Genomic DNA, 27798 nt, shown 5'->3' with positions numbered 1-27798 from the left:
CACCCAAATCCCCTTACTTCTGTGTCCATCTCTCAAAGTATTCAAGATATCTAGATTGTCTCTTTTTTGGTAGTTCTTAAGATACAGACATCCTTGAGTATCTTACCCGAGACAGGCAGACATGCATCCAAGGGATACAACACAAAGCCAGCCCAACATCCCCCACACCTACACTTACCCACAGTAGGGGTGAACTGGTGTTGGTTGTCACTCAGCCACAGAAACTCCGTCACTTCTTGGAAACAATCAACACTACACCTGTGCTTCCTGTCATTACTTGGAGAAGACTTAAAATATGAAAAGGGTTTGATAGAAGGCAGGGAAAGAACACAAAGATGGCATGTGGTATGGTAGAGGACACCAACCCTCACTTCTGGAAGAGACCAGCCACCACGGTCCTGTCCTGCCTCGCCACCCAAACCCTCTCATGGTGGCTTCACCCAAACTCATGCCTTCTCACTTAGACACACACCGTATTCTACATACTCTATCACTCTCACCATCTCTTCTAATCACTCTAAACACCACACCAGTATATCCACCTCCCAAGTAATTTCTTGGTTTTTCAGACTCTATGTTTTACAATCAAAACCACTCCCTGCATACCACACTCCTTACCACTTTTTCATTAACAAAAAATGTCCATGTAAAGGATTTTGCACAATGTGACACCAGTTTTCTCATTAGGATTTTAATGCACAACTTATCATTACTCATAAAGTTCTTTCAAACATCACAGAAGGTGATCTTGATATACATGTGTGAATGTAGAAAAATATGCATGAATACCATACATGCCTCCACAACAGCATGAACCAGTAACCGGAATGAAGAGGACCTTCCCTGGCTTGTCACCGAATTGTTTGACATGATTGCACTTCCTCACTCCTCTGCATGAGATGGGTGTCCTGCAAGCTACTGAAAAGTGAATGCCTACCAGAACAGAACCACAGACTGGGATACAATGAAAGGAAATGAGTATCACTGAAAATGTAATGGCAATAACAATATATAGACTTTATTGCCACTGAAGTAACTCTCTCTACATGCCTCTTCCATGAATGTGTGAGGGAAGAAATAGTTCTAACTCATTTTTTCTCTAGCAAGTGAAAACACTAAAACTACATTAAAAAAGAAGCATTATCTGCAATTGATTCTATACACTACACATACAATAAAATACTTACAAATGTCTACTTTTGTAAGCACTGAAATATTGAACATCAAAGCTAAGACAAAACTTGCAAAGACGATCTGGATGGTTCTTCTCAATCAAGCAATGTATCATCAAAAAGTCTCACAGTGTGACTCAAGAACAGTGGCTCAGGAATATATGGAATGTACAGACAGGATCAAAGAAAGCTGCTGCCACTGATGTAAATGTATGAACAAGCAATACATTTCTTGCTGTCCACTGTTCCTTTCAACAAGCACGTTCAATCTCAACTTTCACCATCAACACCTTGATGTGAGTGCAACAGTCACCGCACATCATTATCATTTTGAAAGGCTCTATACAGCCTTGCTCACCTTTACATCATTATTTTTAAAAGCTCATCTTTGACAATGTAAAGTGCCCAAGCAATAATAACTTAGATATTCCTATGTAAACAAGAAAAAATATGACTTAGAAATTGCCTACATTCCTAATGTAAGAAAAAAAAAAAAATGTTGACTTAGAAATGGTTAGTGTAATGTATTGTGACTGATAGAGTGCAACACACTCCAGGAAAGGACAAACCCACAATTACAGTGCACCTCATGATGGCCAAAGAAATAATACTCAATTATTATGAGAAAGATGCTTTGCATTCGATAAAATATGGACAGATAGATAACAATATTTGCTTATTCATATAGTTCATCAAATTCACAGGAAACATCCACACAGTGAGGGAGTGACAGAGGCATACAGAGTTAGACCATCAGAATATAGGCAGAGAGGGAGGGGAAGAGGGAGAGAGAGGCTGTGGAGCAGAGGGACAAGGGGGGCTGAGAGGAAGAGTATACAAAGCATGGGACAGACAGCAGACAACAGTACACTTACCTGTTGTGGTCACCCCCTGGAGGGAGTCTTTGGAGGGAACACAGTATCAGATAGAGATGGTTCAGTAGCCTTAAGCCATCATGAAATGCACCTTAATGTGTAGAAGTAATGATTCTTTCATCCCGACTTGGGACAACAAGGCCAACTTGACCTGCAAAACAGACCTTCTGTCCTGCCATCCTATTCTGACACAACTCATCACCACTCATCACTTGGGGAGGAACACTTCCACTCACTGTGTGACATGAGGTGTGCACTCACTCACTCACTCACACCGAAATGATGAAATAAAAAAGAACACGGAACAGAATAAGGAGTGGGAAAGAAATCCAAGGAACATTCAAGGTTAAAGAACCACAGACATTAACCAGAGCAACAAGCAGCAGTGAAGGAAGAACGAAAACAGGCAAGAAGCTTGAGACAATGATGGTGAGACTGAAAACTTAAAAATGAAGGAAGATCTCATGGAACACAGGAGGAACTGAATGAGCCAGAAAAAAAAAAAAAAGCACATAAAAACACCCATACAAAATAAAACAACACAACAACAGAACACAAAAAGCTTGACTCAATTTGGTAATCATTCAAGTAGATAAGAATAATTTGGCAAAATACACACACACACACACACACACACATGTACACACTGCCTGGACATAGTGGCAAAGTTTTCTCAAGGTTACAAGACTATAGTTGACACTTTACATTAAACTACAATATCCAACAGGGAGCAAAAGTGGTGACGTAACACTCACACCAAACAAACACCAGTGAACATCATGGTTCCTCCTCACCTCTGTGACGCTAAAGTATGATGGTCAACATAACAAAGTGTTTCTATTTGAGAATGCTATAAAAATATATGTTGCTCTTGAATACCATTGTGTCACTATTTAGCTGCATGACAAAGGATAATTAGACTTCAAAGTTAATGTCAGTTATAACTTCAATAGCATTTTCTTTTGTTCTTATTTATATTGTGTCGATTTTTCTTGTTCATACTCATTATGAGGTAAAAAATTAATGAATCAGAAGTGTATGTTTGTATTAAGTGTTACTTCATCACACTTTGGCTCCATTTGTGATAAAAGATAGTGAATTATATTAATGTATATATAAAATTATTATGAACATGTACATCAATGATAATAATAATCTATACATTACAGATTTAGGTAAACTCTTCAAAACTTACTATCAAATCCTTTATCATTATAATAGTCATTAAACTCTGCAGTATTAATATAAATGGCAAAACAAACAGTATTGAGCAAATATAGTTATGACCAACGCACACAAAACTATACAGGAAAATCACCACCACCACATCGTCATCACCACCACCGGGATCAATATTTTGAAAGGCTCCACACAAGACTGCACGTGTTGGTCTGCTTCACATACCATCATCTTAGTGAAAAGTTTAGATGGGTTAGATTATCAAATTACCTTTCCCCTTCTACTCACAATTTGTAAGGAATATTCATCCTTTTGAGTTTCTGTAAGTTGCTATAATATTCTACTTAACAAGGTCCCATGTTCTTCCTAGAGCAAAAATAATGAAAGATCAGATTATCAAGTTATAAGATTATCAAGTTCTACTCACAATTTGTAAGGAATATTCACCTTTTTGAGTAAGTTGCTATAATATTCTACTCAACTAAGTCCCACATTCTTCCTAAAGCAAAAATGTTGAAAGGTCAGATCAACTCAATCTTTCCATTTCTCATTCACAATCTGTGAGGAATATTCACCCCTTACAAGTTTCTGAGTAAGTTGCTATATTCTATTCAACAAGGTCTGATGTCCATCTTCCTCAAGCAAAGAAGTTGAAAAGTCAGATCAACTCAATCTTCTCATTCACAATTTTTAAGGAATATTCACTGTAAGAGTTTCTGAGTAAGTTGCTATAATATTCTACTCAACAATGTCCCATGTCCATCTTCCTCAAACAAAAATGGTGAAAGGTCAAATTATCAACTCAGTCTTTCCCCTTCTCCCATTCACAGTCTATAGGAATAATCACTAGAGTTTCAGAATAAGTGCTACTGTTTTCCACTCAAATGCAGTTCTTCAGGGAATGTGTTGTTTCATCATAAGAGCCTACCAGTCTTCCTATGGCACATGTTATGGCAAGATCAGGAATGTTCCATCAGTTTGGCTTTACAACACAAGGCAGACACACACACATGCTGGTTCCCACAAAAGATAGCAAGATGATAACTCCTCCCTTTGATCCATTTTGAGACAACTATGCTATTCACTAAGTTACTCTTGACAATGCACTGCCTTCAGGATTATTGCATATTCATTATAAGGATGACTATACCGGGGGGTTGGGTTGGGTTAGGATAGACTGGGGAAGGTAAGTTATGGTCAGAATAGGTTAGGTTATTGTAATGTTGGATTAGGTCAAGTAAGGTTACAGAAAGTAAGATTAAGTGAGGTGGGATAAAGTAATACAAGGTAAGGTGAGGTAAGATGTAAGATAATGTGAGATAAGGTAAGAAAAGGGAGCTACAGTAAGATAATATAAGGCAAGGTAAAATGAAAAAAAGTGATGTAGGGTAACCTAACCTAACACAGCCCCTAGTGTAGCAAGGGTGTCCAACCTTCATGCAATCCCATTATTCGTGTGAGTGAAAAGAGCTTGGGAAGTGATGAATCAGCTTTACATGAGCCGAGTCTGGAGTTGTTCACATGAAGTGTGGGAAAGGTGGAGGTGAGAAGCAACAAGGAATGAACCAGGAATACCTTAGGACCAGATATCAACTAAACCTTCTAGTCATTCATGATTCATAAAGAATAATTGCTATGAGGTTCTACACAAGTGGTGCAAATTTTTACCCCACAAGGTTCTTTGGGGAATAGTTCAGTTGATAATAATGGCCTTGTCCTCTAGATCTAGGCTGTTAATTTCCTCAGAGTAAAAAAAAAAAACTGGAGGAGACAACAGCCAAAACATTACAGACAAATTCCTGCTTCACCCAGTGTTCCTCTAGCTCTCACACTCCACTCACTTGTCTTATCTATATAAAGTTAATCTATCAACTGTGTTTCCAGAGAGGGATGAGGAGGGGCGTGAGGAGACAAGGATGTGCTGGGCTGACAACAAGGTGCACGATGGCTACGAAATACTTCACTGTGAAATGAATCTTGCTAAATGTGATGTTTTATGACTATATAGGAGTCTCTTCTAGTAGCACAAGAACGTTTTATCAAATTTCTTAAACCTCTGTCTCCTCCATTTCCATCAAACTCCCTACCAAGACAAATCCACAGGAACAAGGTTGTCCTTTTTTCAAAGTTTGAGGATGGAGCTTAAAAATCACGATTAAATGTTCTTGTGCCACTATCAAAAATGCCTCAAGAGTCCTCCATACTAATGACCTCCAAAATAATGAATGGTGTAGCCTCAAATTACTAAAAATACTTTCACTATACAGTTAATAACTATAACATTCCTCTGTATCTGTTGTATTCCTGACTATAAGCCTTTGACACTACTGAGCAACAAAGTAATGGGAAAACAATAATGATATTCTCAACACTAAACACTACAGGAGAGGAATAATTTCAGCCCAGTGGAACCTAGAATCTCCTTGGGTTTGAATCTCTAACTGAGCATTGGACAAAACTAATGTTATGCTCCCACTACCTCTCACCAACAGCGATCCTCACAACAGTATCATGCCAGAGGAGGAAGATAGGATAGACCTGCTCTCCTATTTCTCTCTCTCTCTCTCTCTCTCTCTCTCTCTCTCTCTCTCTCTCCAAATACACACATCAGCAAAGCCAAGTCCTTTTCTTCTCACCATGTTCCTCCTGCAGACAAAACTAAAGGTTTGGAATGTTTTGAAATTATTTTGAAGCACCTCTGACTCTCTCTTCTCTCTTCAAAGACAGCATTAGTAAAATAGAGTCCTTTGCAACACAAACCCTGCTACTTCCTCCTCAAAGCTTCTCTTATAAATAAAACTAGAGGCTTGGAATGTTTCACCAATGATACAAGTTAGTGAGGCAAATCTTGACGTTTCCTTCTCAAAATGCTTCTAGACAAAACTGAAAGCTTGGAATGTTTTGAGAGTATTTCGGAATACTAAAGCACCTCTGTGACTTATATTTTGCCCTCAACTGGAATGTAATGGCTTCAAACTCCAATGTACAAAGATGTAATAATAATCTTGCACCAAACTCCAAAACAGAATGATGTTATAGCAATCTCTCAAGTGTTCCTGTCTTTACCAATAATTCCATTCCCACCTCACAAGTTCACCCTCACATTCAAGTCCCCAAATCTCTTATGCATCTATCAAACTTTGGCATATTTACTACTACTCTAAATAATGATGCTGAATAAATGTTTGCATATCTACCTGAATAATTAAGAGAGCTAAATTCCCAACATATGGCAGCCACACAATGCTACACCACAGGCTCACTCAGATACACAAGTCACCTCCCAAGACCACCTTACAAATGGAGAATGGATCACAACATGCTGGGTGCTTTCAAGGGAGATTTTCTTGGTACAAATTCAATATTATGAGCTGATCCAATAAATAGAAAAGATAAAATGTCATGGAAACTATCTCTGGCACACCAATTGACTAAAATATTAAAAGGTTTGTGGTCATTTTGTGTGCAATTTTATATTTAATACTATTTCTCACTTACACACACTCTCTCTCTTTTTTCTTCACACTCACACAAACACTATGACTTAAAAAGGCTTGTAAACATCTTAAAGCTCTATAGATAGCAACATGAACAAGCAAAAAATCAGTATAATATATATAAAATGCTTAAACCTTCAATATACAGAATTATGCTTCACTATGTGGCCAAGAAATGACTTAAATCACTCTGTAGAATTCCACCTTCAACTTGAGAAAGACTTAAACGGATGTCCAACTTAGTTCTCCACCTGTGTGCTTCCTTTCAATTTGCAGTGACTTGCCTTGTTGCTTCCCACCACTCACTCACAAGGCCGACACACGGACGCACTGACTCACACACTCCCAGGAGCAGAGGGACACACAGTGAGGGGTCTGCTGAGGGTAGAGGACTAGTACAGGGTCTTCTTGGCACATGAGATGGTCAGTCGGCTGTGACCTCCTGCTCTTCTCTTACCTCCGTATCCGACGGAGGTGAGCTGCAACAACAGAGGTGAAAATGACTGCTCTAAATAAGACTAATGAAGTACAGGCTATTTTGAGTGGTTCAAGCTGCACTTAGTCTACAATGTAATTAAATGTGATACAACAAAAGGTACAACTCGTATATCTGGTAACACTCATGACTCACTGGGCTCCTGTCAGTCTCTGGAGGTGGCTGTGTGTTTGGTGGGGGGTGCAGCAGGGGCCTGGGTGGTGGCTGCTGCTGCTGCTGCCTTTATAGTGGTCACAGTCTTCTCCACCTGGAATGCACAGTCTTCATCATCTGCCACACCACAACCTTGCACCATCACCACACACTACTGTGACTGGCACTTCAGTGGGCTTTTTTAAATACATTTTGTTGCCCTTGGCCAGTAATCCTCTTACATAAAAAAACAATAAGTGTGTGTGTGTCTCACCTTCTGTAGCTGCTGCTTGAGTTCACTCACACTGCTGGCCAGCTGCACCTGGCTGCCCTCTAACCGCTTCTCCACACCTTTAACAACATCCATACTCTGCAAGCCAACAACACAATAAGTCACCTTAAGACTGAGAGGCTGTGTGTCATGGACTGTTAGTGTGAGTGTATGTGTATGGATGCCTTGTCTTGGCCATCCCTCTACAGGTGATGTCCCCTTAGTATACACAAGACCATAAGTACATAAGAAAATAAGGGAACCTGCAAGAGGCATCATGCCTACACGTGGCAGTCCCTGTATGAAACACGTCTCGCTATTTCCACTATCATCCTCATCCATAAGTTTGTCTAATCTTCCTTTAAATGACTAGACACTAACAACTTGATTGGTGAGTCTATTCCATTCATCTACAACTATAATGGAGAACCTAAAATATATATCTGCTTTTATTTCCTAACATGTGTGAGAAAGGATAAGAACTGACCTGGGTAAGATTATGCACAGCATGTGATTGGAGGAGGGATGCGTCCTGCAGCGAGGCAACTGTAGTGCTCAGATTCGTAATGTGTGACGGCAGGTCTGGGGTCACCAAGCTGTGCCATGCCTCCAGGGATGACACTCGCTGGCTCAGGTTGGCACTGACATTGGTGCTGGCCTCCTCAAGACTCTGAAGAAAGGGAGCTTGGTGAGTCAGACATGATGGTGATGTTTTAGATGGAACAAGTCCACTGTGACTGCTTGGTGCTTGACAAATCTCCAGATGTTAGGAAGTGCAAAAAGAAAAAAGATCCATAAGAAAAAATAGAAAGGGTTAGAAAAGATAGATCCAGATCTGACGCATGGCTGGTAATGATTTTCCATAATATGAAGAGGAAAAAGATGCAAAATGATTGAGTGTGATTAGAGAAGCCACCCACCTGAAGCCTGTGGTTGGTGAGTGAGGTGTCAGTGGCCTGCTGGTTGAAGGAGGCATTGATGGAGGTGATAGCAGAGGTGAGGGAATCCATCTTTTCCTTCAGAGCTACCACACTCTCCCCGAGCGTGGCAGGTGACCCTCTGCCACCACTGTGCTCCATCACTGTCTGGTTTTGTAGCACAGAGATGTCCTCCTGCAACAGTCCAATGAAGAATTGAAGAACTATAGCAAGAGCAAGACCTGAATGGCTGTACTGGACAAGGCAGAGAGAACTGGTGCCTGTTCTGTCACAGCCTGTATTCAGAAATGCTTTGTTCTCTAACAATGACTATTTTCCAAGGCTACAGAGACAATTAGCCAGGTTCTCAAGTGTTTCTCCTGTTAATAGTGTAGAAATCTTGATAATCTGTCACTAGAAGCATACAAGCATCCCTAAAAACCTGTGTAGTTTCACCTCGACTCATTTGAATGTAGTGGAGGTGCAGCACAGAGATGTTTCAGAATATGGTTCAGATCACAACTCCAGTCTGGCAAAAATTTGGGGCCTAAAATACACTTGACATCATTGGGCTGGCTGGGGCTGGTTCTAGTGCTCCAAGGGCTTATATTTTGGGGTCTCATAATGTATCTGCAACTGTATTTTCTTTAGTGGTGGTCCAATGCAAGACTTCTCTTACATTTTGACAACAATCTATAAGAACTGGCCCCTTCAGTGGGCCTTTTTTTGTTAATTTTTGTCGCCCTATGCCAGTGTCCCTTTTAAATACAAAAACAAATAAATAAATAAAATTAAAAATAAAGAAAATAATAATAATGATAAAAGAAATATCCTGAAGAAATACTTGAGTATTCCTTAGTATAGTAAGTGTGAGCCTCACCCTGAGCTTCTCAATGGTGTTGGCTGCCTCCCTCACATCCACCGTCAGCTTGTCATGCTCCTTCTTGATCTCCTCCAGCGATGACTGGGCATCCTAAGGTGATCAAAACTAAATTAGCCTCATGGGTGTCTTCTAGTAAACTGTTCACACATCTTGTATTAAAAAGCACATTGCACATTAAATGCTCATACAACTACTGTGTCACAATGGAGGTGCATGAAGAAGTGTGTGCATGTGTGTGAGTATTTATGAAGCTGTAGTGTATAAAGCATTTTCTTGTGGCCTTTTCAAGCATCCAACCTCTCTGTATCCTCACAATTGTAGACTTAGACTGTGTGTGTGTGTGTGTGTGTGTGTGTGTGTGTGTGTGTGTGTGTGTGTGTCATACCGTGAGAGAGGAGCCGAAGGTTGCTACAGATCCCTGAAGTGCTGCCACATCCTTGGGAAGTGAAGACAGCTGAGGTGAGGTGTTGAGGGAATTCTCGATGCCCTTCACTCCACCCTCCAGAAGGTCCACCTGTGAGGCACTCAGGCTTTACTGGGAGTGTTCAAATGTGGTGTGCAGTGTGTAGGGGGTTCAGAGAGAGAGAGAGAGAGAGAGAGAGAGAGAGAGAGAGAGAGAGAGAGAGAGAGAGAGAGAGAGAGAGAGAGAGAGAGAGAGAGAGAGAGAGAGAGAGAGAGAGAGAGAGAGAGAGAGAGAGAGAGAGAGAGAGAGAGAGAGAGAGAGAGAGAGAGAGAGAGAGAGAGAGAGAGAGAGAGAGAGAGAGAGATCCACCTTACCATCTCTCCTCTTTGTTAACTCAGTAACATATGACATTATCAAACTGTCAGCCCCACACTAGAGCAAATAGCAGCATGGTTTTTATGAGAATGCAAAGTAGGAGATGCAGGATAGTAGGAATGAAGGTTTCTCCCCATCTACCTCACCACCTTTCCTTTTTAATTAGCATAGTGAATAAAGTCATCAATTCAAGAAACATTACTAAAAGGCTGGTCACTTGTACCCTCTTGGTGACGGCGTCCAGGGAGGAGGTGAGCTGAGTGACGGCTGCCCACAGAGCACTCTGGTTCTTTTCCAACTCCTGAAGCCGCACATGGGACTGGTGGAACTTGGCGGGGAGCTCTGAGCTGCTCGCTTCAACTGTGGGGAGAGGAAGAGAAGTTTAGAAGAATTAAACAATATATGGATTATTTCACACCAGCAAGATACTTAATTTTATTCATATTTTTTTATTGGGTGCCAAAGTCTTAGGCTCCACCCATGCATAAAGTTTATCATTGTTCCCTGGAAGTAATGTCTTAATGAGTTGTTAGGTGCAAACAGAGGGCAGAGATTATAAAGTGTAATTACACGCTTACTGCTAAAAGGACAGTAATAAAGAATGAAGAAAGAGGGAAAAAGATTACATAATAACAGTCATACCTTACATATGAAATGACTGCACATATATATGGTAAAATTAGTAGTACAGTAAATACTGGTATGTCTACGAAACACTTGTCTGTACAAAGGTACCTGTCACACTAAGCCCTGTACACGTCACACTACAACACCCCAATATCCGCTGTACTACAAGACCAATGCCTGCCACACTACAACACCTCTGCTCCTGTCACACTACAAACCTCAATACCTGCTGTACTACAAGATTACAATGCCTGCCACACTACGAGACCTCTGTACCTGCCAGATTACAACACCTATATACCTGTCACACATCATCATCTCTGTACCTGTAGCACTACATACTGTCAACACGTGGTGCACTTCACCACCTCTGCGTCTGTCACACTAGAAACCCTCGGGTACCTGAGCTGATCCTGGCGTGCAGCGCGTCCAGGTCCCTTCTGGTGAGCATGAGCAGGCGGAAGGCCGCCGCTACACCCACCAGAGTGGTGAGCAACAGCAGCAGCGTGCAGGCGCCCGGCAGACACGCCCACAAGCCGCCACGCCCGCCCATCATCTGCTTACCCAGCACCGCCACGCCCGAGAAGTCCCCCTCAGGGTCCTCTGAGTCTGAGCGCAGAAGGTCGTGGTGGGACGACGTGGCGGGCTTACGGCGCACCTTGTCCTCCGCCACCAGTGCGTCCAGCTCCTTCCTCTTGCGCCGCAGCTTCTTGTGGCCCACCACGCCACCCACGCCCGAGGCTACCACACCCGCACACGACTCGCCGTGACTCATGGCGGGGTGGTATTTGATCGTCGTGGTCACGGTGCCACGGGACCGCCCCCTTCACGCCATGCCGCCCAGCTGTCTGGCCACGGGCGTCATGTAGGTTAAACTGCGGCGCGGGCCCGGCGGTGGGCGACAACGACTGGACGTGGGCGTCGCGTTAATACAGTTCATGGCATCAGGGGCATCTAGATGGGCGTGGGTCACTCTTGCGGGGTGATGTGACTCGTGCCTCCTGCCGCCGACACCTTAGCGCGCACACACACACACACACACGCACGTCCTCCGCACTACTGCCTCATTCCCTCACCATCAAACACCAACAGCGAGAGGAACGTCCACTAAAGGAGTCAGGAAGTTGCCAGGAAGTCACGTGGAGGCAATAGTAATGTCTGCACGAGCCACACGATATACTATTTCCAGCCGTGTATGTGCAAACACAGCAGCGGCTCACTGCTGCAACTTGGCTACCCGCACAGATGGCTTGTGGTTTGCTGTGCGCGGCGAAAGATTTCAGCTGATCTTTCTCTTTTGTTTTCCTTTTCAACTCACTCCAGCAAATGTGCTGTGGTGCTGCAGCTGTATCCAATGTAATATATGTAGTAAAACTGACATAATTAAAGTTGCAAAGGAAATGTAAAAGAACATGACTTCTCGAATATCAGCAATTGTAGTTAAGCATCGTTCCCACGTCAGACTCGTAGAGATTGTAAAAATGTAATGGCGCAATGTAGAAATACGTAGATAGCTAAGTAACTATGGACATTAAGTAATAGTGAAAGCGTAATAGCTCACTGTAAACATATTATTAAGTAGGCAAGTAGATTATATTGTGATTGTAATATGTAAAGTGTGTTCAGGATTGTATAGATGGGTAAATACTAGTTACTGAGTGATTATGAATCTGTACTGACTGGCTGTAAAATACCTAGAGTATGTATTGATATTGAGTGATTGTTAAACTAGTGTGTTCAGAATTGCGCAAGTCGATAAGTAGGTAGATAATGAGATTGTAAAGGTGTATATATCAATTCACAACAGAGGCACATAAATAGATAAGTAGGTATTGAATCTATGTGGCTCTAAATCTGTAAAGTGTATTCAGGTTTGCGTGTCCAAGATCTCGACTCAATCCTGCCTATCGAAGTCTTGCCAGCATGTATTGTCCTGCCCATTTGGTCCTGCCTCCTGCCCTGACCAGTACCAAGAAACGTATAGAGTTTTCCTTCATGTTTGTAAGCCTGCACTGTCTGTCTGTATGTCCATCTGTCTAATAAATGAATATACGAAACGAAAAGAGGAGGAGGAGGAGGAGGAGGACGCAGAATGAAACATAATAATAATAATAATAATAATAATAATAATAATAATAATAATAATAATAATAATAACAAGAAAAGAAGGAAAAATAATAAGAAGACAAGGATGAGGAGGAGGAGGAGAGAGAAAAATAAAAGAGAAATATGATAATGTAACACGAATGAGGTCTAACAATTTACGGCGTGCAAATGTGTGTGTGTGTGTGTGTGTGTGTGTGTGTGTGTGTGTGTGTGTGTGTGTGTGTGTGTGTGTGTGTGTGTGATAAGGCGTGTGAAGGTCGATTATGGGTAAATATATTATCTCTCTCTCTCTCTCTCTCTCTCTCTCTCTCTCTCTCTCTCTCTCACCATTGATTTACCCCATGAGAGAGAGAGAGAGAGAGAGAGAGAGAGAGAGAGAGAGAGAGAGAGAGAGAGAGAGAGAGAGAGATAGAGTTAAGTGAATGAGAGAGAAAGAGAGAGAGAGAGAGAGAGAGAGAGAGAGAGAGAGAGAGAGAGAGAGAGAGAGAGAGATTTAAAGTGAGAGAAATCCATCTCTTACTCCTGCCACAACGTTCCACACCAAACACTTACACAATTCATCACAACTTACACACACACACACACACACACACACACACACACACACACACACACACACATAGGAAGGAAAATGATGGTGAAATGTGAGAGTTTAAAATATTCCAGGAAAATTATGAATTAAGCAGCACAATTTCTTTATAAACACTGTCCGGTTCATGCTTTATTATCGTACGTAAATACATTATTATTATTTTTTTTATTTTTATTGATTTTAGAGTATACGTATCTGGATTGTTGAAACACGAATTAGAGGAGTGGTGGCGGTAGTAGTAGTAGTAGTAGTAGTAGTAGTAGTAGTAGTAGTAGTAGTAGTAGTAGTAGTAGTAGTAGTAGTAGTAACTTATATAATACAGCAATAGTAGTAACAAGAACCATTATTTATAGAAGACACTATTACTACTACTACAACTACAACCACCACCACTACTAGAACTGCTACCTCCACAATTACCATTCCCTCCCCACGACTGAAACACTTTTTAGACAGTGTGTCAGCAAACAGTAAATAAGCTAAAAATTTGCATTCCATACGAGACGAAAAGAACCGAGTACATATTTGTGGTGAGAAAATAAACAAGTGATAGCAGGAAAGTGAACATTAGATAATAAGTAACTGATAATGAACAAATATTCCAGTCAATACGATGAAAAGGAGAAAAAAAAAGGAGCAAAATAAAAGACTGAGTAAATAAGATGAATAATTTAAATGTTCACGCAGCTGCAGTACACCTGAGAACATTTTAAACACCTGAACACCACCTGAGAGAATTTTGCTCCTAAGGAAACTTGTGTTGAATCTGAGAAAATTTACCTACACTGCATCTGAGGAAATGTAGCTGTATTGTACCTAAGAAAACGAGTCTATATTGTACCAGAAAGAAATGTACATGTTTTGAACCAGAAAATTTACCTTACATCTGAGAAAAATGTGTCAATATTACGTACCTATTTACACCTGACAGAGAGAGAGAATGAAAAAAAAACCTAATGCACCTAAAAAAGCGAACTTATATTGTACCAGAGTGAAATGTACCTTTGTTGAATCAGAGAAAATTTCCCTTACACCTGAGAAAAATGAACCAATATTACGTACCTATTTACACCTGAGAGAGAGAAGAAATGAAAGTAAACCCCCTGCACCTGGAAAATTAACTTACTACCTGAGTGAATTGTACCAATACTGAGAGAAATGTGCAAAAGTTACCCCTGAGAGAGAGAGAGAGAGAGAGAGAGAGAGAGAGAGAGAGAGAGAGAGAGAGAGAGAGAGAGAGAGAGAGAGAGAGAGAGAGAGAGAATTATTATACCCAAGAAAATATCCATACACGTATATTGCAAACCTACATAACAGAGCACATGAATATTGCTACCTGTATTGCACCTGGGAAAAAAAAAACCGTACTAATGAGATGCATACGTAAACTACACCTGTGAAATTGAACCTGCAGTACAACACACCAAAGGGAATGCCGGTGACAATATATTATACCTGAGAACATGTAATTAGTGTACCTATAGCATATTGCACCAGAGGAAATCCAGGTGACTACATTACACAGGAGAACACGTCACGAAAAATGTCGATAAGCAAATAAGTCACTTCATATGAAAACAAAAGGGAATAATAATAAGAATGTTACACAAGTAATGAAATAATGAATAAGAGTACGATTATGTGATTAAGTTCAGGGGGGAATGGTCCACAATAATAATAATAATAATAATAATAATAATAATGAAGCGAACGGGAACAAGGAAAAGATTGTCAGTGTTCCCTCAACTTAAAGAAAATGTCGCAACTCTCACCTGACTCTCACCTGTCTAAACATTGACCCGTCTCTCTCTCTCTCTCTCTCTCTCTCTCTCTCTCTCTCTCTCTCTCTCTCTCTCTCTCTCTCTCTCTCTCTCTCTCTCTCTCACATGAAAGAGTACTACACATCTTAATTAAAAGTATCATTATAAAAACTCTTCTTTCTCCTCTTCCTTCTCTTACTACTACTACTACTACTACTACTACTACTACTACTACTACTACTACTACTACTGCTGCTACTGTACTCTTCCTACTACAATTACTACTACTACTACTACTACTACTACTACTACTACTATTCCAACCCTTCTCCCTTACTACCACTACCACCACCACCGCCACCAAGGATGACTCACACACGCACGCAAACACACACACACTCACGCACACCTACACACGCACAGACAGACAGATACCACCACCCCTTCCCCCTGTTTGTCTGACACACTTCACAGATACCAAACTTCTCCTGGACTCCCTTCCTTCCCTTCCCTCTTCTTTTTTTTTTTATTCTTTCTATCTTTCTTTCTTCCATTCCTTTTTACGATAAGTTTCAAAAGGGGAGGACAAAATAAGTTTTGTGAGGTAACTCGATATATTTTCTCTCTCTCTCTCTCTCTCTCTCTCTCTCTCTCTCTCTCTGGAGGATCAGAATAAGGTAGACTGTTATAGAGATAGGACACGTTGCTGCCTCTTTGCCTTACCGATATCTCTCTCTCTCTCTCTCTCTCTCTCTCTCTCTCTCTCCTCCACCACTACTGAAACTTATCTAACCCTAACTCTCTCTCTCTCTCTCTCTCTCTCTCTCTCTCTCTCTCTCTCTCTCTCTCTCTCTCTCTCTCTCTCTCTCTCTCTCTCTCTCTCTCACTAACATACATTTATATTCTAACACGATTTAACGATAGCGTAACCTAACACAATTAATATTTCATCTCATTTTTCCTTCTCCTTTTATTAACTCACAATTCAGGTTAGCTCATTAAAATATTCCAGGCGGTAGTGACCCAGTTCTTCTACGTACATGTGAGGTTTCCAAATATAGCCATTACTGAGAGGAGAGATGGCTAAACACACACACACACACACACACACACTTTCTTCTTTACTTTCTTTCTTTCTTTCTTTCTCTCTTTTCTCTTTATCAGCAGACATTCAATACCTTTTATTCTTTTCTCCCAATTCTCGTTCTCCTTTGTCTTTCCCTCTCTCTCTCTCTCTCTCTCTCTCTCTCTCTCTCTCTCTCTCTCTCTCTCTCTCTCTCTCTCTCTCTCTCTCTCTCTCTCTCTCATTCGTATCTACCTTTCTTTCTTTTTTTTTTCTTTCTGCGTAAAAGGTGTAGATTTTCAAGTACACACACACACACACACACACACACACACACACACACACACACACACACACACACACTTCAAGGCCATCGAAACTAAAAAAAAACTCCCTGTTTTACCAGTTCTGAGAGAGAGAGAGAGAGAGAGAGAGAGAGAGAGAGAGAGAGAGAGAGAGAGAGAGAGAGAGAGAGAGAGAGAGAGAGAGAGAGACTCATAGATAGACTGATTCAAGATAATGCAAACCTCAGCCGCCACCACCACCACCATCACCACCACATTCCTCCTCTCCCTTCCTCCTCCTCCTCCTCCTCCTCCTCTTTGTCGGCTAATCGATAACTGGCAGCCACCCACTGCAGCAGAGAGAGAGAGAGAGAGAGAGAGAGAGAGAGAGAGAGAGAGAGAGAGAGAGAGAGAGAGAGAGAGAGAGAGAGAGAGAGAGAGAAATATATGTAATGGGTGGAAAACTGTTTTTGAAGAGTTGTAAAGAAAGGAAAGGAGGAGGAAAGGAAAGGAAAAGGAAAGTGTGTGTGTGTGTGTGTGTGTGTGTGTGTGTGTGTGTGTGTGTGTGTGTGTGTGTGTGTGTGTGTGTGTGTGTGTGTGTGTGTGTGTGTGTGTGTGTGGAAGGAAAGAAAAAGAAGTGCGTGTGACTGAGAGAGAGAGAGAGAGAGAGAGAGAGAGAGAGAGAGAGAGAGAGAGAGAGAGAGAGAGAGAGAGAGAGAGAGAGAGAGAGAGAGAGAGAGAGAGAGAGAGAGAGAGAGTACTATAGATCAAAGAGAGTTCTTTAGTTACCTCTTCCATTTTACCACCACCACCACCACCACCACCATCACAATCATGAGAATTTCACGTCCACCTGTGTCTATTGAATTTCCAATGATACAATACCAACCTTGGAGTCTGAATTGCACTCCCCAATATTGCTAAATTGACACAGGACTGCACCTGTATTATCTAGATATTTTGGCAATGGATTATTATTTTTTTTTTTCTTTTTTTCTCTTGTTGTATTTCTCATGTCCTGTTTCATCAATATTTTATACTGTAAATTGTGGTCGATATAATGACCTTTCTATTTTTTATCTATTAATCTATCTACTTAGCAATATATATATATATATATATATATATATATATATATATATATATATATATATATATATATATATATATATATATATATATATATATATATATATATATATATATATATATATATATATATATATATATATATTCAGGCAATCTATCTCTTTATGTATTTATCAATTTACATAGCTAATTACCTAACTATCAATAGATCAATCTATCTAGTATCTATTTACCTAACTACATACCTACCTACCTACCTATCCATCCAGCTATCTGTCTTTGTCTATCTATCCATCCATAATCAATCTATCTATCTATCAAGAGCTGCCAAACAACTGGTCTTCTAGTCTCCTCATTTCTTCTTGGTCCTGTCTGAGTCAGTGTGTCTGGGTGAAAACAACTCAATACCTCTGTATCAAGGGCAGGTGCCAGCCAGCTCACCTCCCTGTGTCAGTCACCTGTGTTGTGAGTCACTATTACTAGGAACCTGAACACACCTAGTGACCAATGACAATGCTGTGCTGCTGGTGTGTTCTGCAGGGGCCATTCATGAATTATAACAATATTCAGTGATTATGCCTCATGTTATTACAGACTTGGTGACAACTGACTTTTCTGGCTTGAGATAAGAGAGCATGGTTAGGGTTTACAAGGGAACTCAGAGACCTTGCCTGACAATCACTGGATGTATTATTAAAGAACACAGTATTTACTCATAAACTTGTAGAGGACTTGGTGACTTTTCTGGCTAGGGATAGGAGAGCATGGTTGAGGTTCACAAGAGCACTTGCAGACCCTGCCTGGCAATCACTGGATGTACTATTAGAGAACACTATTGCCTGTAGTATCTACTTATAAACTTGTGAGGGACTAAGCAAGAAGTGATTCTAGGCTAGAGATGGGAAAGGATTCACAAGAGCACTTGGAGATCCTACCTGGCAAATACTGAATGGGAATTAATACATAATGAATACTACTGAAGAACCTCATTGCCTGCAAAGCCTTGCCAGGTGTAAAACTAACTTTATAAACTAGTAGGAGTGATTGTTCCCTGCAGGTTGTGAGTGTGAGGGGAAATATTACTTGATCATTTTAACATGTATTACTTTTAAGTATTACCACAAGTGTCTTTGAGTTATATGCAGTGCCACAACAGCTGTGCACATGTGGAATACATAAGACTTTTCCATAACTTGCAGTAAGGCCTTGCAATGTAATGACTTAGTGTGTTCTCTACTTTATAAGTATATGGTTCCTAAGTCTTCTGTATCCCACATTGTAAGATATGCCTGATGGTGAAGTAAAATTATCATTATTACTATTAGACTGTCTTCTCTCTCCCAACTGGTGATCTATCTCTATCTTTTCTTACTGGTCTTGCTTAATCTGCCTCTGTGATCACAAGGATGGCTCAAATTTACATTTTTCAATGCTTTATCTCTTTCAACAGACTCTGGTGAACAATACTGTGATTTCAAACGGGGGATTTCAGATTCTATTTACAGTATCATGAGACTTCTTCACCGTTACAGACAGGATATTTTAGAGTATGGCTTGTGTCACACTCTGCAGGCAGACTGGATGAATACTGTCATCATATTCCCTGCACACTGTAAAAGGCAACTCAGGCAGACAGGTGGAACAAGGGCCCAGGATCCCACACACCTTCACTAGTCTGAAGGCTGAACCACATACTGTCATTGTATTCCCTGCACACTGTAAAAGGCAACTCAGGTAGACAGGTGAAACAAGGGCCCAGGATCCCACACACCTTCACCAGTCTGAAGGCTGAACTACATTCCCTTAATGAGTGTCACCCTGATGGATAAATAGATTAATAGATAGATAAGTAGACAAATTTTGCTTAATAATGGTACCTTAAATGTCTTGCTTTTAAAGAGTATGTATTAATATCAAATCAAGTATTGTCTAATGTATAGTCTGGTGGTAAGCAAGTCACAAGGACTGCCATGTGTAGGCCAGACAGCTTCTTGCAGCTTCCCTTACTTTCTTACGTTTTTCTCAAGTCTCTATTTCTGTTTGAGTCACAGTCCTGCGGTACCTATCACCTCTGTGTCTGGAGGCTTGGCTGGATGACCTGTAGGCTTATTCCCAGGCTTGGAGAGGCAGCCACTAGGACTACTCATGACACAGGTCTCCTCCCATGGTGGAGCACATAGGATTTACAGTGACGTCCCTACAGACTCATGCTGCCTGGTGCACCTTTGTAATGATACACAGGCTTAACAGCACTATATGGGTAACCTTCAGCCAGCCAATCACCACAGAATAGCTGCTCCTCACTGGGTTCAGATGTAGGACCCAGAGTAACAGTATTGGCAATGGTTGGCTCATAGTGCTGTCCAAAAGTGGTTGGCTAAATAGTGCTATGCAAAATATGGCCAGCTATGCAGTGGTATTAAATAAAATGGCTGGCTAAATAACATCATTGAAAAAAGTGGCCAGTAAACAGTATTTTATCAATGTATATCCCTTGCTTTGCCTCCTTTTCATATAGGAAATATATAAATAAATGTAAAGGATCACCTAAAGATTTGCCATGAAATACAGATGAGGGGGGATTTCTACATTACATCTAACACTGGAAACCAAATGAGCCTTACTGTTTCTCTATCCCTGGTTCTTTTTTCATATTTAAAATTTTCTTTCTTTCACTTGCAATTGGCCACTCTCTCCAGTACATGAAACAATTAGTAAATAAAAACAATGATACTCTTCTAACCTTACTTGTATCACAGTGCACAATACCCCACTAACCTCCTCCTCTGCCCAGTGACACAAGGAAGGTCAAGTTATCAGGAACTGTCAGATTTAGCTAAGAAATGTCCTTCACTGCAGGAGGGCAAGCTTTCATCTGATCCCGGTGCAGAATGAAGACAGCTTAATGCAGATCCCAAAGAACATTTACCCAGAATTCTAAGCTGGATAGTTCTGACATAAGAATATAAGGGAAGCTTAGTTAATATATGTATCCTTGTTTAATTTATGTATTTATCTATTATGCAAGAGGAATTCTGGCCAAGGGTAACAAAAATCTGAAATATAGGTATCTTTTTTGTACTTGTGTTAATATCTGGGTACTCTCTCTCTCTCTCTCTCTCTCTCTCTCTCTCTCTCTCTCTCTCTCTCTCTCTGTATCAACAAGAGAGATAAGCTCTTTGTATTTACATTCATTGAGTATTTGCGTACTAAATCTCTCTCTCTCTCTCTCTCTCTCTCTCTCTCTCTCTCTCTCTCTCTCTCTCTCTCTCTCTCTCTCCTTAATAAATGAGTTTCCTTCCCTTACCTACTTTCTCAATATCGATCATACTTACAACATACAATAACAGTAAATAACAATAATAACAAACATTACACATACATTATATAATACACCTAATAGAAATTCTTGTCCTTGTATAGAAATTCTTGTCCTTTTTTTTATACGTCATTATAAATTTATTGTTTCCATACTCATTATCATCTAATTTCCATGGTTCATTATATTCTATTTCCAATTCTTTTTGTCTCGTACGTTCATTTCACACCACACCGTACGTAGCATTATGTAATTTTCCAACTTTAACATTTCACTCGCGTAATTCAAATGTCCAGCCTTTTTAAATTATGCCAATAATGTGATATGCCACTTTCACTCGCGCGCTTGTGCGTGTGTGTGTGTGTGTGTGTGTGTGGGGGGGGGGGGTGTGTAATTTCGCTTCCACATCTCATTTAATTTCTAAATCCAATATTTCACCCACTTATATCATTATTTCACGGTCCCTTTAAAGATATGTCCATTTAAACACTTCGAAACGCGCGCTCATGTGTGTGTGTGTGTGTGTGTGTGTGTGTGTGTGTGTGTGTGTGTGTGTGCAGGCAGGATATGGATTAGTGTACCTCCGCGGGATACACATCAGTCCTCAACCTACTACCCTATCAACAGTCCAGTCACATGAACGTCTAGTCAGAGGGTCGAGATAACTGATTAGACAGAGGGACAGACTTTCCAAGCACCAGACTAGCGGAGCAGACCAACATTCCAGTATAGGCAGATCACCACACGATCTCACTCCTCACTGTACACTTCACACCGCACCGTTCACCACACCAGTGCCTCGTACAGGACAGCGCTACACTCCCACCGCGGCCCCTCTGTCGATGTCAGCCTCCGGTACGTGTGAACTCAGTACCGGGTGACAAGTGTCCTCTCTGTCCTTCTCTCGCCACCCAACAGCCAGCCAACTTGCCAACTCAGGCCCCTGGTGCAACTCTGTCTGGCCCGTTTTCTGTGGATGGTCTCGTTTTCTTTCTAGGGTCACTCGTGTATTTGTTCGTTTCTTAGTTAAAAAGTCGTGGGTTTTATCTAGGTTTGTGAGGTGGACGCGTTTTCTTTCAGAGCGGACTCAAATAAAAGGGTTGGTTTGTTTCAGTGTGTGTAGTTTGTGGGTTTTTTGTTGTTTTATGTTTGGTTTTCGTTGCGTTTTATATATGTAACTCTCTCTCTCTCTCTCTCTCTCTCTCTCTCTCTCTCTCTCTCTCTCTCTCTCTCTCTCTCTCTCTCTCTCTCTCTCTCTCTCTCTCTCTCTCTCTCTCTCTCTCTCTCTCCTGTAATCCTGTTTATCTATACTTAATTTGAGTGGCAACATGTATTATACATTAACTTGAACACACACACACACACACACAGTACAACCCTGCTAAAATGTTAAATATAATATACAACACATTTAAAAGTGAATAATAATATCCCATAAAAAGTCATTACATAACCTATAAATATACAAATACAAATATACCAACACCCTCAATAAAGAACAGTCATGATCGTCGGCACTACAGTGCACGTGAATTATACACAATCATTCACTCTCTTATCCCCATCAGCCCATGATGGAGCAGAAAAGTAGTAATAGTAGGTAACTCTATCTATCTCTATACCTGGCTGGCAATCCCACACACAGTGACCCGGACAAAGCACCACACACTCTTATACATAATCATTCACCCTATTAACCCTATCAGTCTGTGGTAGAGAGGGACAGTCTAATGGACCACCCTGCTACACCCCAGGAGGTTAGGAATAGCACACAGCTGGTCTTTGATAATGGATAATGGAAAAAAAACTGTGGCACTAGACCTGATAAGAGGCGGCAGTAATAATGCAATTAAAAGAAGTGGAAAAGGATCTGATAATGGAAAATGAAAGAATACAATAAAAAAAAACACAATGGCACAAGACTTGATGAGTGGTGATGTGGAAACAGTGACACATGTTCTGATAACACGAGGAAAAACAATAAGAGACTTGAATTAAGCTGTGAGTCATTGAATGTCACAAGATTAGATAGCCAGAGCTGCAGAACAGAAGCGGATCTGATGGTGCACTATTGGTCTAAGGAATATAACTAACTGAGATGCAGACGAGACCTTAGTGTTTGTTATCAGGACAGGATAAGAAGTGGAGGGTTTAAGCTTGATCACATTAGATTTCAAAGGGAAACAGGAAGGAATTAGTTGTCAAGCAGGGTTATAGATGATTGGAATAGACTTGGTTATTGGGCTGTTCATGCAGAGTCATTGTAGTGGTCTTAGCTTGATAATGTTTGTGTTTTTAAGAGAAACAGGAAGAAATTAGTTGTCAAATAGGATACTGAGTCAAGGTGTAAATTTAAGCTTGATAATGTTAGAGTTAAAAGTGAAACAAGGCAATAAAAAAAGATAAAAAGGCCCACAAAAGGTGCCAATCCCTAACGAGTACAGTCTGAGAAAGTTTATCCAAAATCTGAGAAGTGTTTTGAAATCTCTGTCAAGTCAAAGGCAGGAGGAAATACAGAAGCAGGTAGGGAGTTCCAGAGTTGAAACATGCATGGCTCCACAGATAACACAAGCTCTATCTATCTATATATCACACCCAGACAAAGCACCACACATTCGTACACACGTCATTCACATTCTCTTAGCCCTGTCAGCTGCTGGTGGAAAGGGATAGTAGTAGTAGCAGTAGTAGTAGTAGTTCACTTTTTTTTTTGCTACACTTCCTATCATATTTCACTTCTACTTATCTCAACACATTCATTACCATTATTAATTCTGTGGTGTCTTGTAGTAGTAGTAGTAGTAGTAGTAGTAGTAGTAGTAGTAGTAGTAGTAGTAGTAGTAGTAGTAGTAGTAAACAAGTCTACTTCTCTCTCTACCTACAAACCAAGCTGTGAGAGTACAGGAACACTAGATTTTGAGAGGACAGTAAATTACTGCCCTATCATAGGAGAGAACCATTTGCCATGTGGGCAGGTGGGCAGAGCCTGTATCAATGCGCGCGGGCCCAGTTGAGCGGGTCACAACCTCGCCAGGCCTCGCTCCTGGCCGGGTCACCCAGCGCCCAAGACATGCCCTCCTTGACTCCTCCCGAACCAGCCTGCAGAAAGGACAGCGTGGTGCAGCGGTAAGCCGAAGCCCTGACCGACGAAGCTGGCTTTCATCGAAACAGACTGGAGGAGTGAGTACACCAGTGGAACGCCTTGGGTGAGTTATTTGTGGTAAGGCCTGTTCTCGAGCGCATATCCAGTCACCCAGCGACCACGTGGTCGTCACTCCTTGTGCGGCAGAGTGATACAGTGCATAGTGCCGGCTAATTACCTATGTGATCCAGTAACTTAACGTAAAGCTGTGCTCTCACAACGTAGAAGGACCGGGCATTGGCCTCACTTCCGGAGGAATAGGTATTTCTTTCTGTGTGCCGCCCATGCGCCACTGAGTGTAGCCATAGCTAGCCAGGCCTTTGTTGTAGTTACTGTATTTCTTTCTGTGTGCCGCCCACGTGCCACTGAGTGTAGCCATAGCCAGCCAGGCCTTTGTTGTAGTTACTGTGTAAATATAAGTCAAAGATTTATGACTGTGCTTTCTTTTGAGCGTCCTACCCTAGTCTACCTGGAGACTCAACCAGGAGTCGCATGTGATCGGCAGGTGTTAAAGTGTAAAGGGACCCTGATCCATGACACAAGCCAGTAATCCTAAACAGGGCAGCAAAAACAAAGCACCACACACACACACACACACACACACTGAAGCAGAACACAACCTCACCTGTGGTAATGATGCGCTGGGTGGTGTCCAGGCGATTCTGCAGGTGAAGTGCCAGCCAGGTGAGGAGCGACAGGCCGGCCAAGGTCACCAGCAGCAGGGCAGAGCGCACGGCCTCCCCTGGGCTGGTCTGGGCCGGGCAGCACCCCTCGGCCCCCACACCTATGGTCACACACCCGCACCACCGCTCCGCCTCCTCGTCCAGCTGGTTCGGGGACATCCTCAGCAGGTCACGCTCTCGTCTGTTGAACAGTGCAAGGAAATATTGGTGAGTACTGGTTTTATTGAGCACAGCAAGGTAAATGTCTTTCAGGAAACATCAGAAGATATTGGTTGACACTTCATTAAGCATGGCACATATACACATCCCCCCCCCTTCTCTCTCTCTCTCTCTCACATCTTACCTGTCATCCTGTATAAAGTAATACAGTTTCTCTATATTCAATTTGAGAGACATTTAATCCTTTCAGTGTGATATGCAACAATTCACAGCACTAATATCAAAGTACGGAGTCTTCAGAAGCATCTACAAGAGAGAAGGGCATAAAAAGGGAATAGTTTTTGCAGTTTCTGGCCAGTACACTGTTTGGAGGTGGCTGCAGAACGAGGAAAGATATCTCAGAGTGGTTGGTGAGTTACGAAGGATGTGCCAAGTAGAAGTGACTGTTAGCACTGAGCACAACAACAGATACACAGACTAAGATAATGTGTCAGCCAATATTTCAAGAAGGACAATATTTTTTTCTTATGGATTTTCATATTTTTGACTAATTTGAGAAGTTGTCAGATAAACTAAGCACACATAAAGATCTATTAAGAGGAAAAACTATATACTTTACCCCTGAAATATTGTTGGACATGTAAGGCTAAAGAAATCATTTAACCAACGGCCTATAAATACCAACACAGCACCACAGAGCCACTGACCGACCCATCCCGTGCATCCCTCACTTCATCTCAATGCTGCATCACTATCACATCCCATTCAGCAATCCCAGAAGTCATTGTATTTATCACTGTACCTATCACTTACTTAAACGCTCCCAAAGACGATAAGTTGTACAGTATTAGCCTTTTTCTCTATATATTGAAAGTGTGGACCTTAAGTTAGTTTAAATTTGGTTAGATTACAGCCTGTATTCAGAAATAGCTTGCTCTCTCTCCGTGAGTATTTTCAAAGGCTACAGAGATGATTCACTGGGTTTTTATGAGCATTTCTCCTGTTCATAATGAAATCTTGTTAACGTGTCACTAGAACCATAAAAAATGCTCTTATTTCTCCTGTTAATAATGAAGAAATCTGATCAATCTGTCACTATAACCATAAAAAAAACTCTTAAAAACCAGTGTAACTTCAACTAGAGCCTTTGGAAGTAGTGGAGGTGTGGTGCAGAAGTGTTTGTGAATTCCTAGGTTGGGATAAGTTATTGGTGAATGCCTTACCGTTTGAGCCTCTTCTTCCTCTGTGGGGGCTGTGTGGGCCTCAGGGGGGCGATGTGCACCCCCTCCTCCTCCGACTCTGAGCCCGAGATGTCCAGGAGCTTGTAAGAGTCCTTCGCTATGTTGCCTCTTGTAGCTGTCGCCATCTTTAGTGTGTTTTGGAAGACTGTTTCTACTTCAATATCTTAGTTTGAAGTTTGGTTTTATTTTTTTTTTATCTTTTTTGGTTTGTTTTTTCTTGGTTTTGTTTTCCTGAGTTGTTTTATTTTTTCTCTTTCTTGGTTTATTTTCCTCTCTTTCTTGGTTTTATTTTCCTCTTTTCCGTGGTCTTATTTCCCTCTCTTCCTTTTCTTCACACAACGAACATAGGCATCCATTCCGGTTCATTACTAGTGTTTAATCTTATCTCTGTATTCGCTGACACTTACTGGAGTTTTTCATTCCCTTGTGTCTGTCTCTTATATGTACACTGTTGGAGATAATTGTTTATTTTCCCACTTCACTTTTCCTCTGCTACACTTCTGGTCTTATTTCACTTCTACTTCTCTCTCCATCACATTCATTACCATTCTCAGTCCTCTGGTGTCTTCTTCTTGCACACTGTCAGGATAAACTGCTTTTAATTCATATACATCATCATTTTATATTATGTAATTCACTCTTTCTTCTCTCCTTATCTCATTAATAATATACATTTACAAAGCCACTCTTGTTTCACTGGTTTTGACCTAAAACCAGGTTGAAGAGGATTTAGGAGAAGTATAATAATGAAAAACAGAAGGCAAGACAAACCCAATGATAAAAAGTGGTTCCTAGAAGTACAGACAGCCAGTCTCCCCAGTTTCTCCTTCACGTCATTTCCTAGTCTCTCCATCACGTCATTTCCTAATCTATCCTTCACGTCATTTCCCAGTCTCTCCACGCCATTCCCTAGTCTCTCCACGTCATTTCTTATTCTCTCCTTCATGTCATTCTCTAGTTCCTCCTTCACGCCATTACCTAGCCTCTCCGTATCATTCCTTATCTCTCCTCACTTCATACATGACTTCACAGACCTGGCCAGACACTTGCTTAATCCTGTTAACCTTACAAGCTTATATACGGATGTCCCTTTAATATAAAGCCCATACGTACGCACACACACATATATACCTCCATGTACAGCCTTCTACCGCAGTTTGCAGTCATTGCAGCTGTCCTCCACGCAGCCACGGGCTAGCTGGGAGGCAAGACGAGGCGAGGGTCACACGACTTACAAGCTGCCTCCACTACATTCTCAATGACAACACTGCGAGAGACAAGGAGGCGACGGCGCTAAAATTTTCTAAACCATAATATTGTGTCTTCTTGTCTATAATCAGTGTCTGGTAGCTTGATATATTACGTAAGTTAGAATTTATGGAAACGGTTTATATTTTCAATGACAAAACTGTACAGGAATCTTAAAGGCTACGGTACTAAAATATTCGAAACCACACTGTTGTGTTTTCTAATGTATATTCAATATATATTTAATTGTGTATGTATATTGGAAAATTTAGAAATTATCTCAGC

At 41.2% G+C, this 27798-nt stretch overlaps 1 protein-coding gene across 6 annotated transcripts; it reads right to left on the bottom strand.

Annotated features, from left to right (window-relative positions):
* Window positions 1-675: 675 nt before the first annotated feature.
* LOC135090332 (centrosome-associated protein CEP250-like) lies at window positions 676-27555 on the bottom strand. Of its 6 annotated transcripts, none has more exons than XM_063987091.1 (11): window positions 27397-27555; window positions 26248-26844; window positions 24808-25046; window positions 10424-10560; window positions 9808-9936; window positions 9420-9512; window positions 8543-8734; window positions 8110-8292; window positions 7626-7721; window positions 7355-7466; window positions 676-7202 (listed from the first exon to the last, which is right to left on the bottom strand). In XM_063987091.1, exons 2-10 carry the CDS (start codon window positions 26388-26390, stop codon window positions 7365-7367), a joined length of 1314 nt encoding a protein of 437 aa, XP_063843161.1. In that variant the 5' UTR covers window positions 26391-26844; window positions 27397-27555; the 3' UTR covers window positions 676-7202; window positions 7355-7364. The 6 variants fall into 6 exon arrangements, with proteins under 6 accessions (XP_063843161.1, XP_063843162.1, XP_063843163.1 ...); XM_063987092.1 differs by having other exon boundaries at window positions 26248-26857; window positions 27397-27539; XM_063987093.1 differs by lacking the exons at window positions 24808-25046; window positions 26248-26844; window positions 27397-27555 and adding exons at window positions 11230-12172; window positions 21728-22114.
* Window positions 27556-27798: the final 243 nt, after the last annotated feature.

Source organism: Scylla paramamosain, chromosome 34 (genome assembly GCF_035594125.1).
Source record: "Scylla paramamosain isolate STU-SP2022 chromosome 34, ASM3559412v1, whole genome shotgun sequence".
In the NCBI taxonomy this organism is placed as follows: Eukaryota; Metazoa; Arthropoda; class Malacostraca; order Decapoda; family Portunidae; genus Scylla; species Scylla paramamosain.
The sequence above is the reverse complement of the archived record's forward strand: the minus strand, read 5'-3'. Positions and strand labels throughout refer to the sequence as shown.

Coding starts and splice junctions, on each gene's coding strand:
- LOC135090332 (XM_063987091.1), bottom strand. CDS start 26,390: ATGGCGACAGCTACAAGAGGCAACATAGCGAAGGACTCTTACAAGCTC. Junction 9,937..10,423: donor TGGACGCCGTCACCAAGAGG/GTACAAGTGACC, acceptor AGTGCCTCACAG/GTGGACCTTCTGGAGGGTGG. Junction 8,735..9,419: donor ACACCATTGAGAAGCTCAGG/GTGAGGCTCACA, acceptor GGACTGTTGCAG/GAGGACATCTCTGTGCTACA.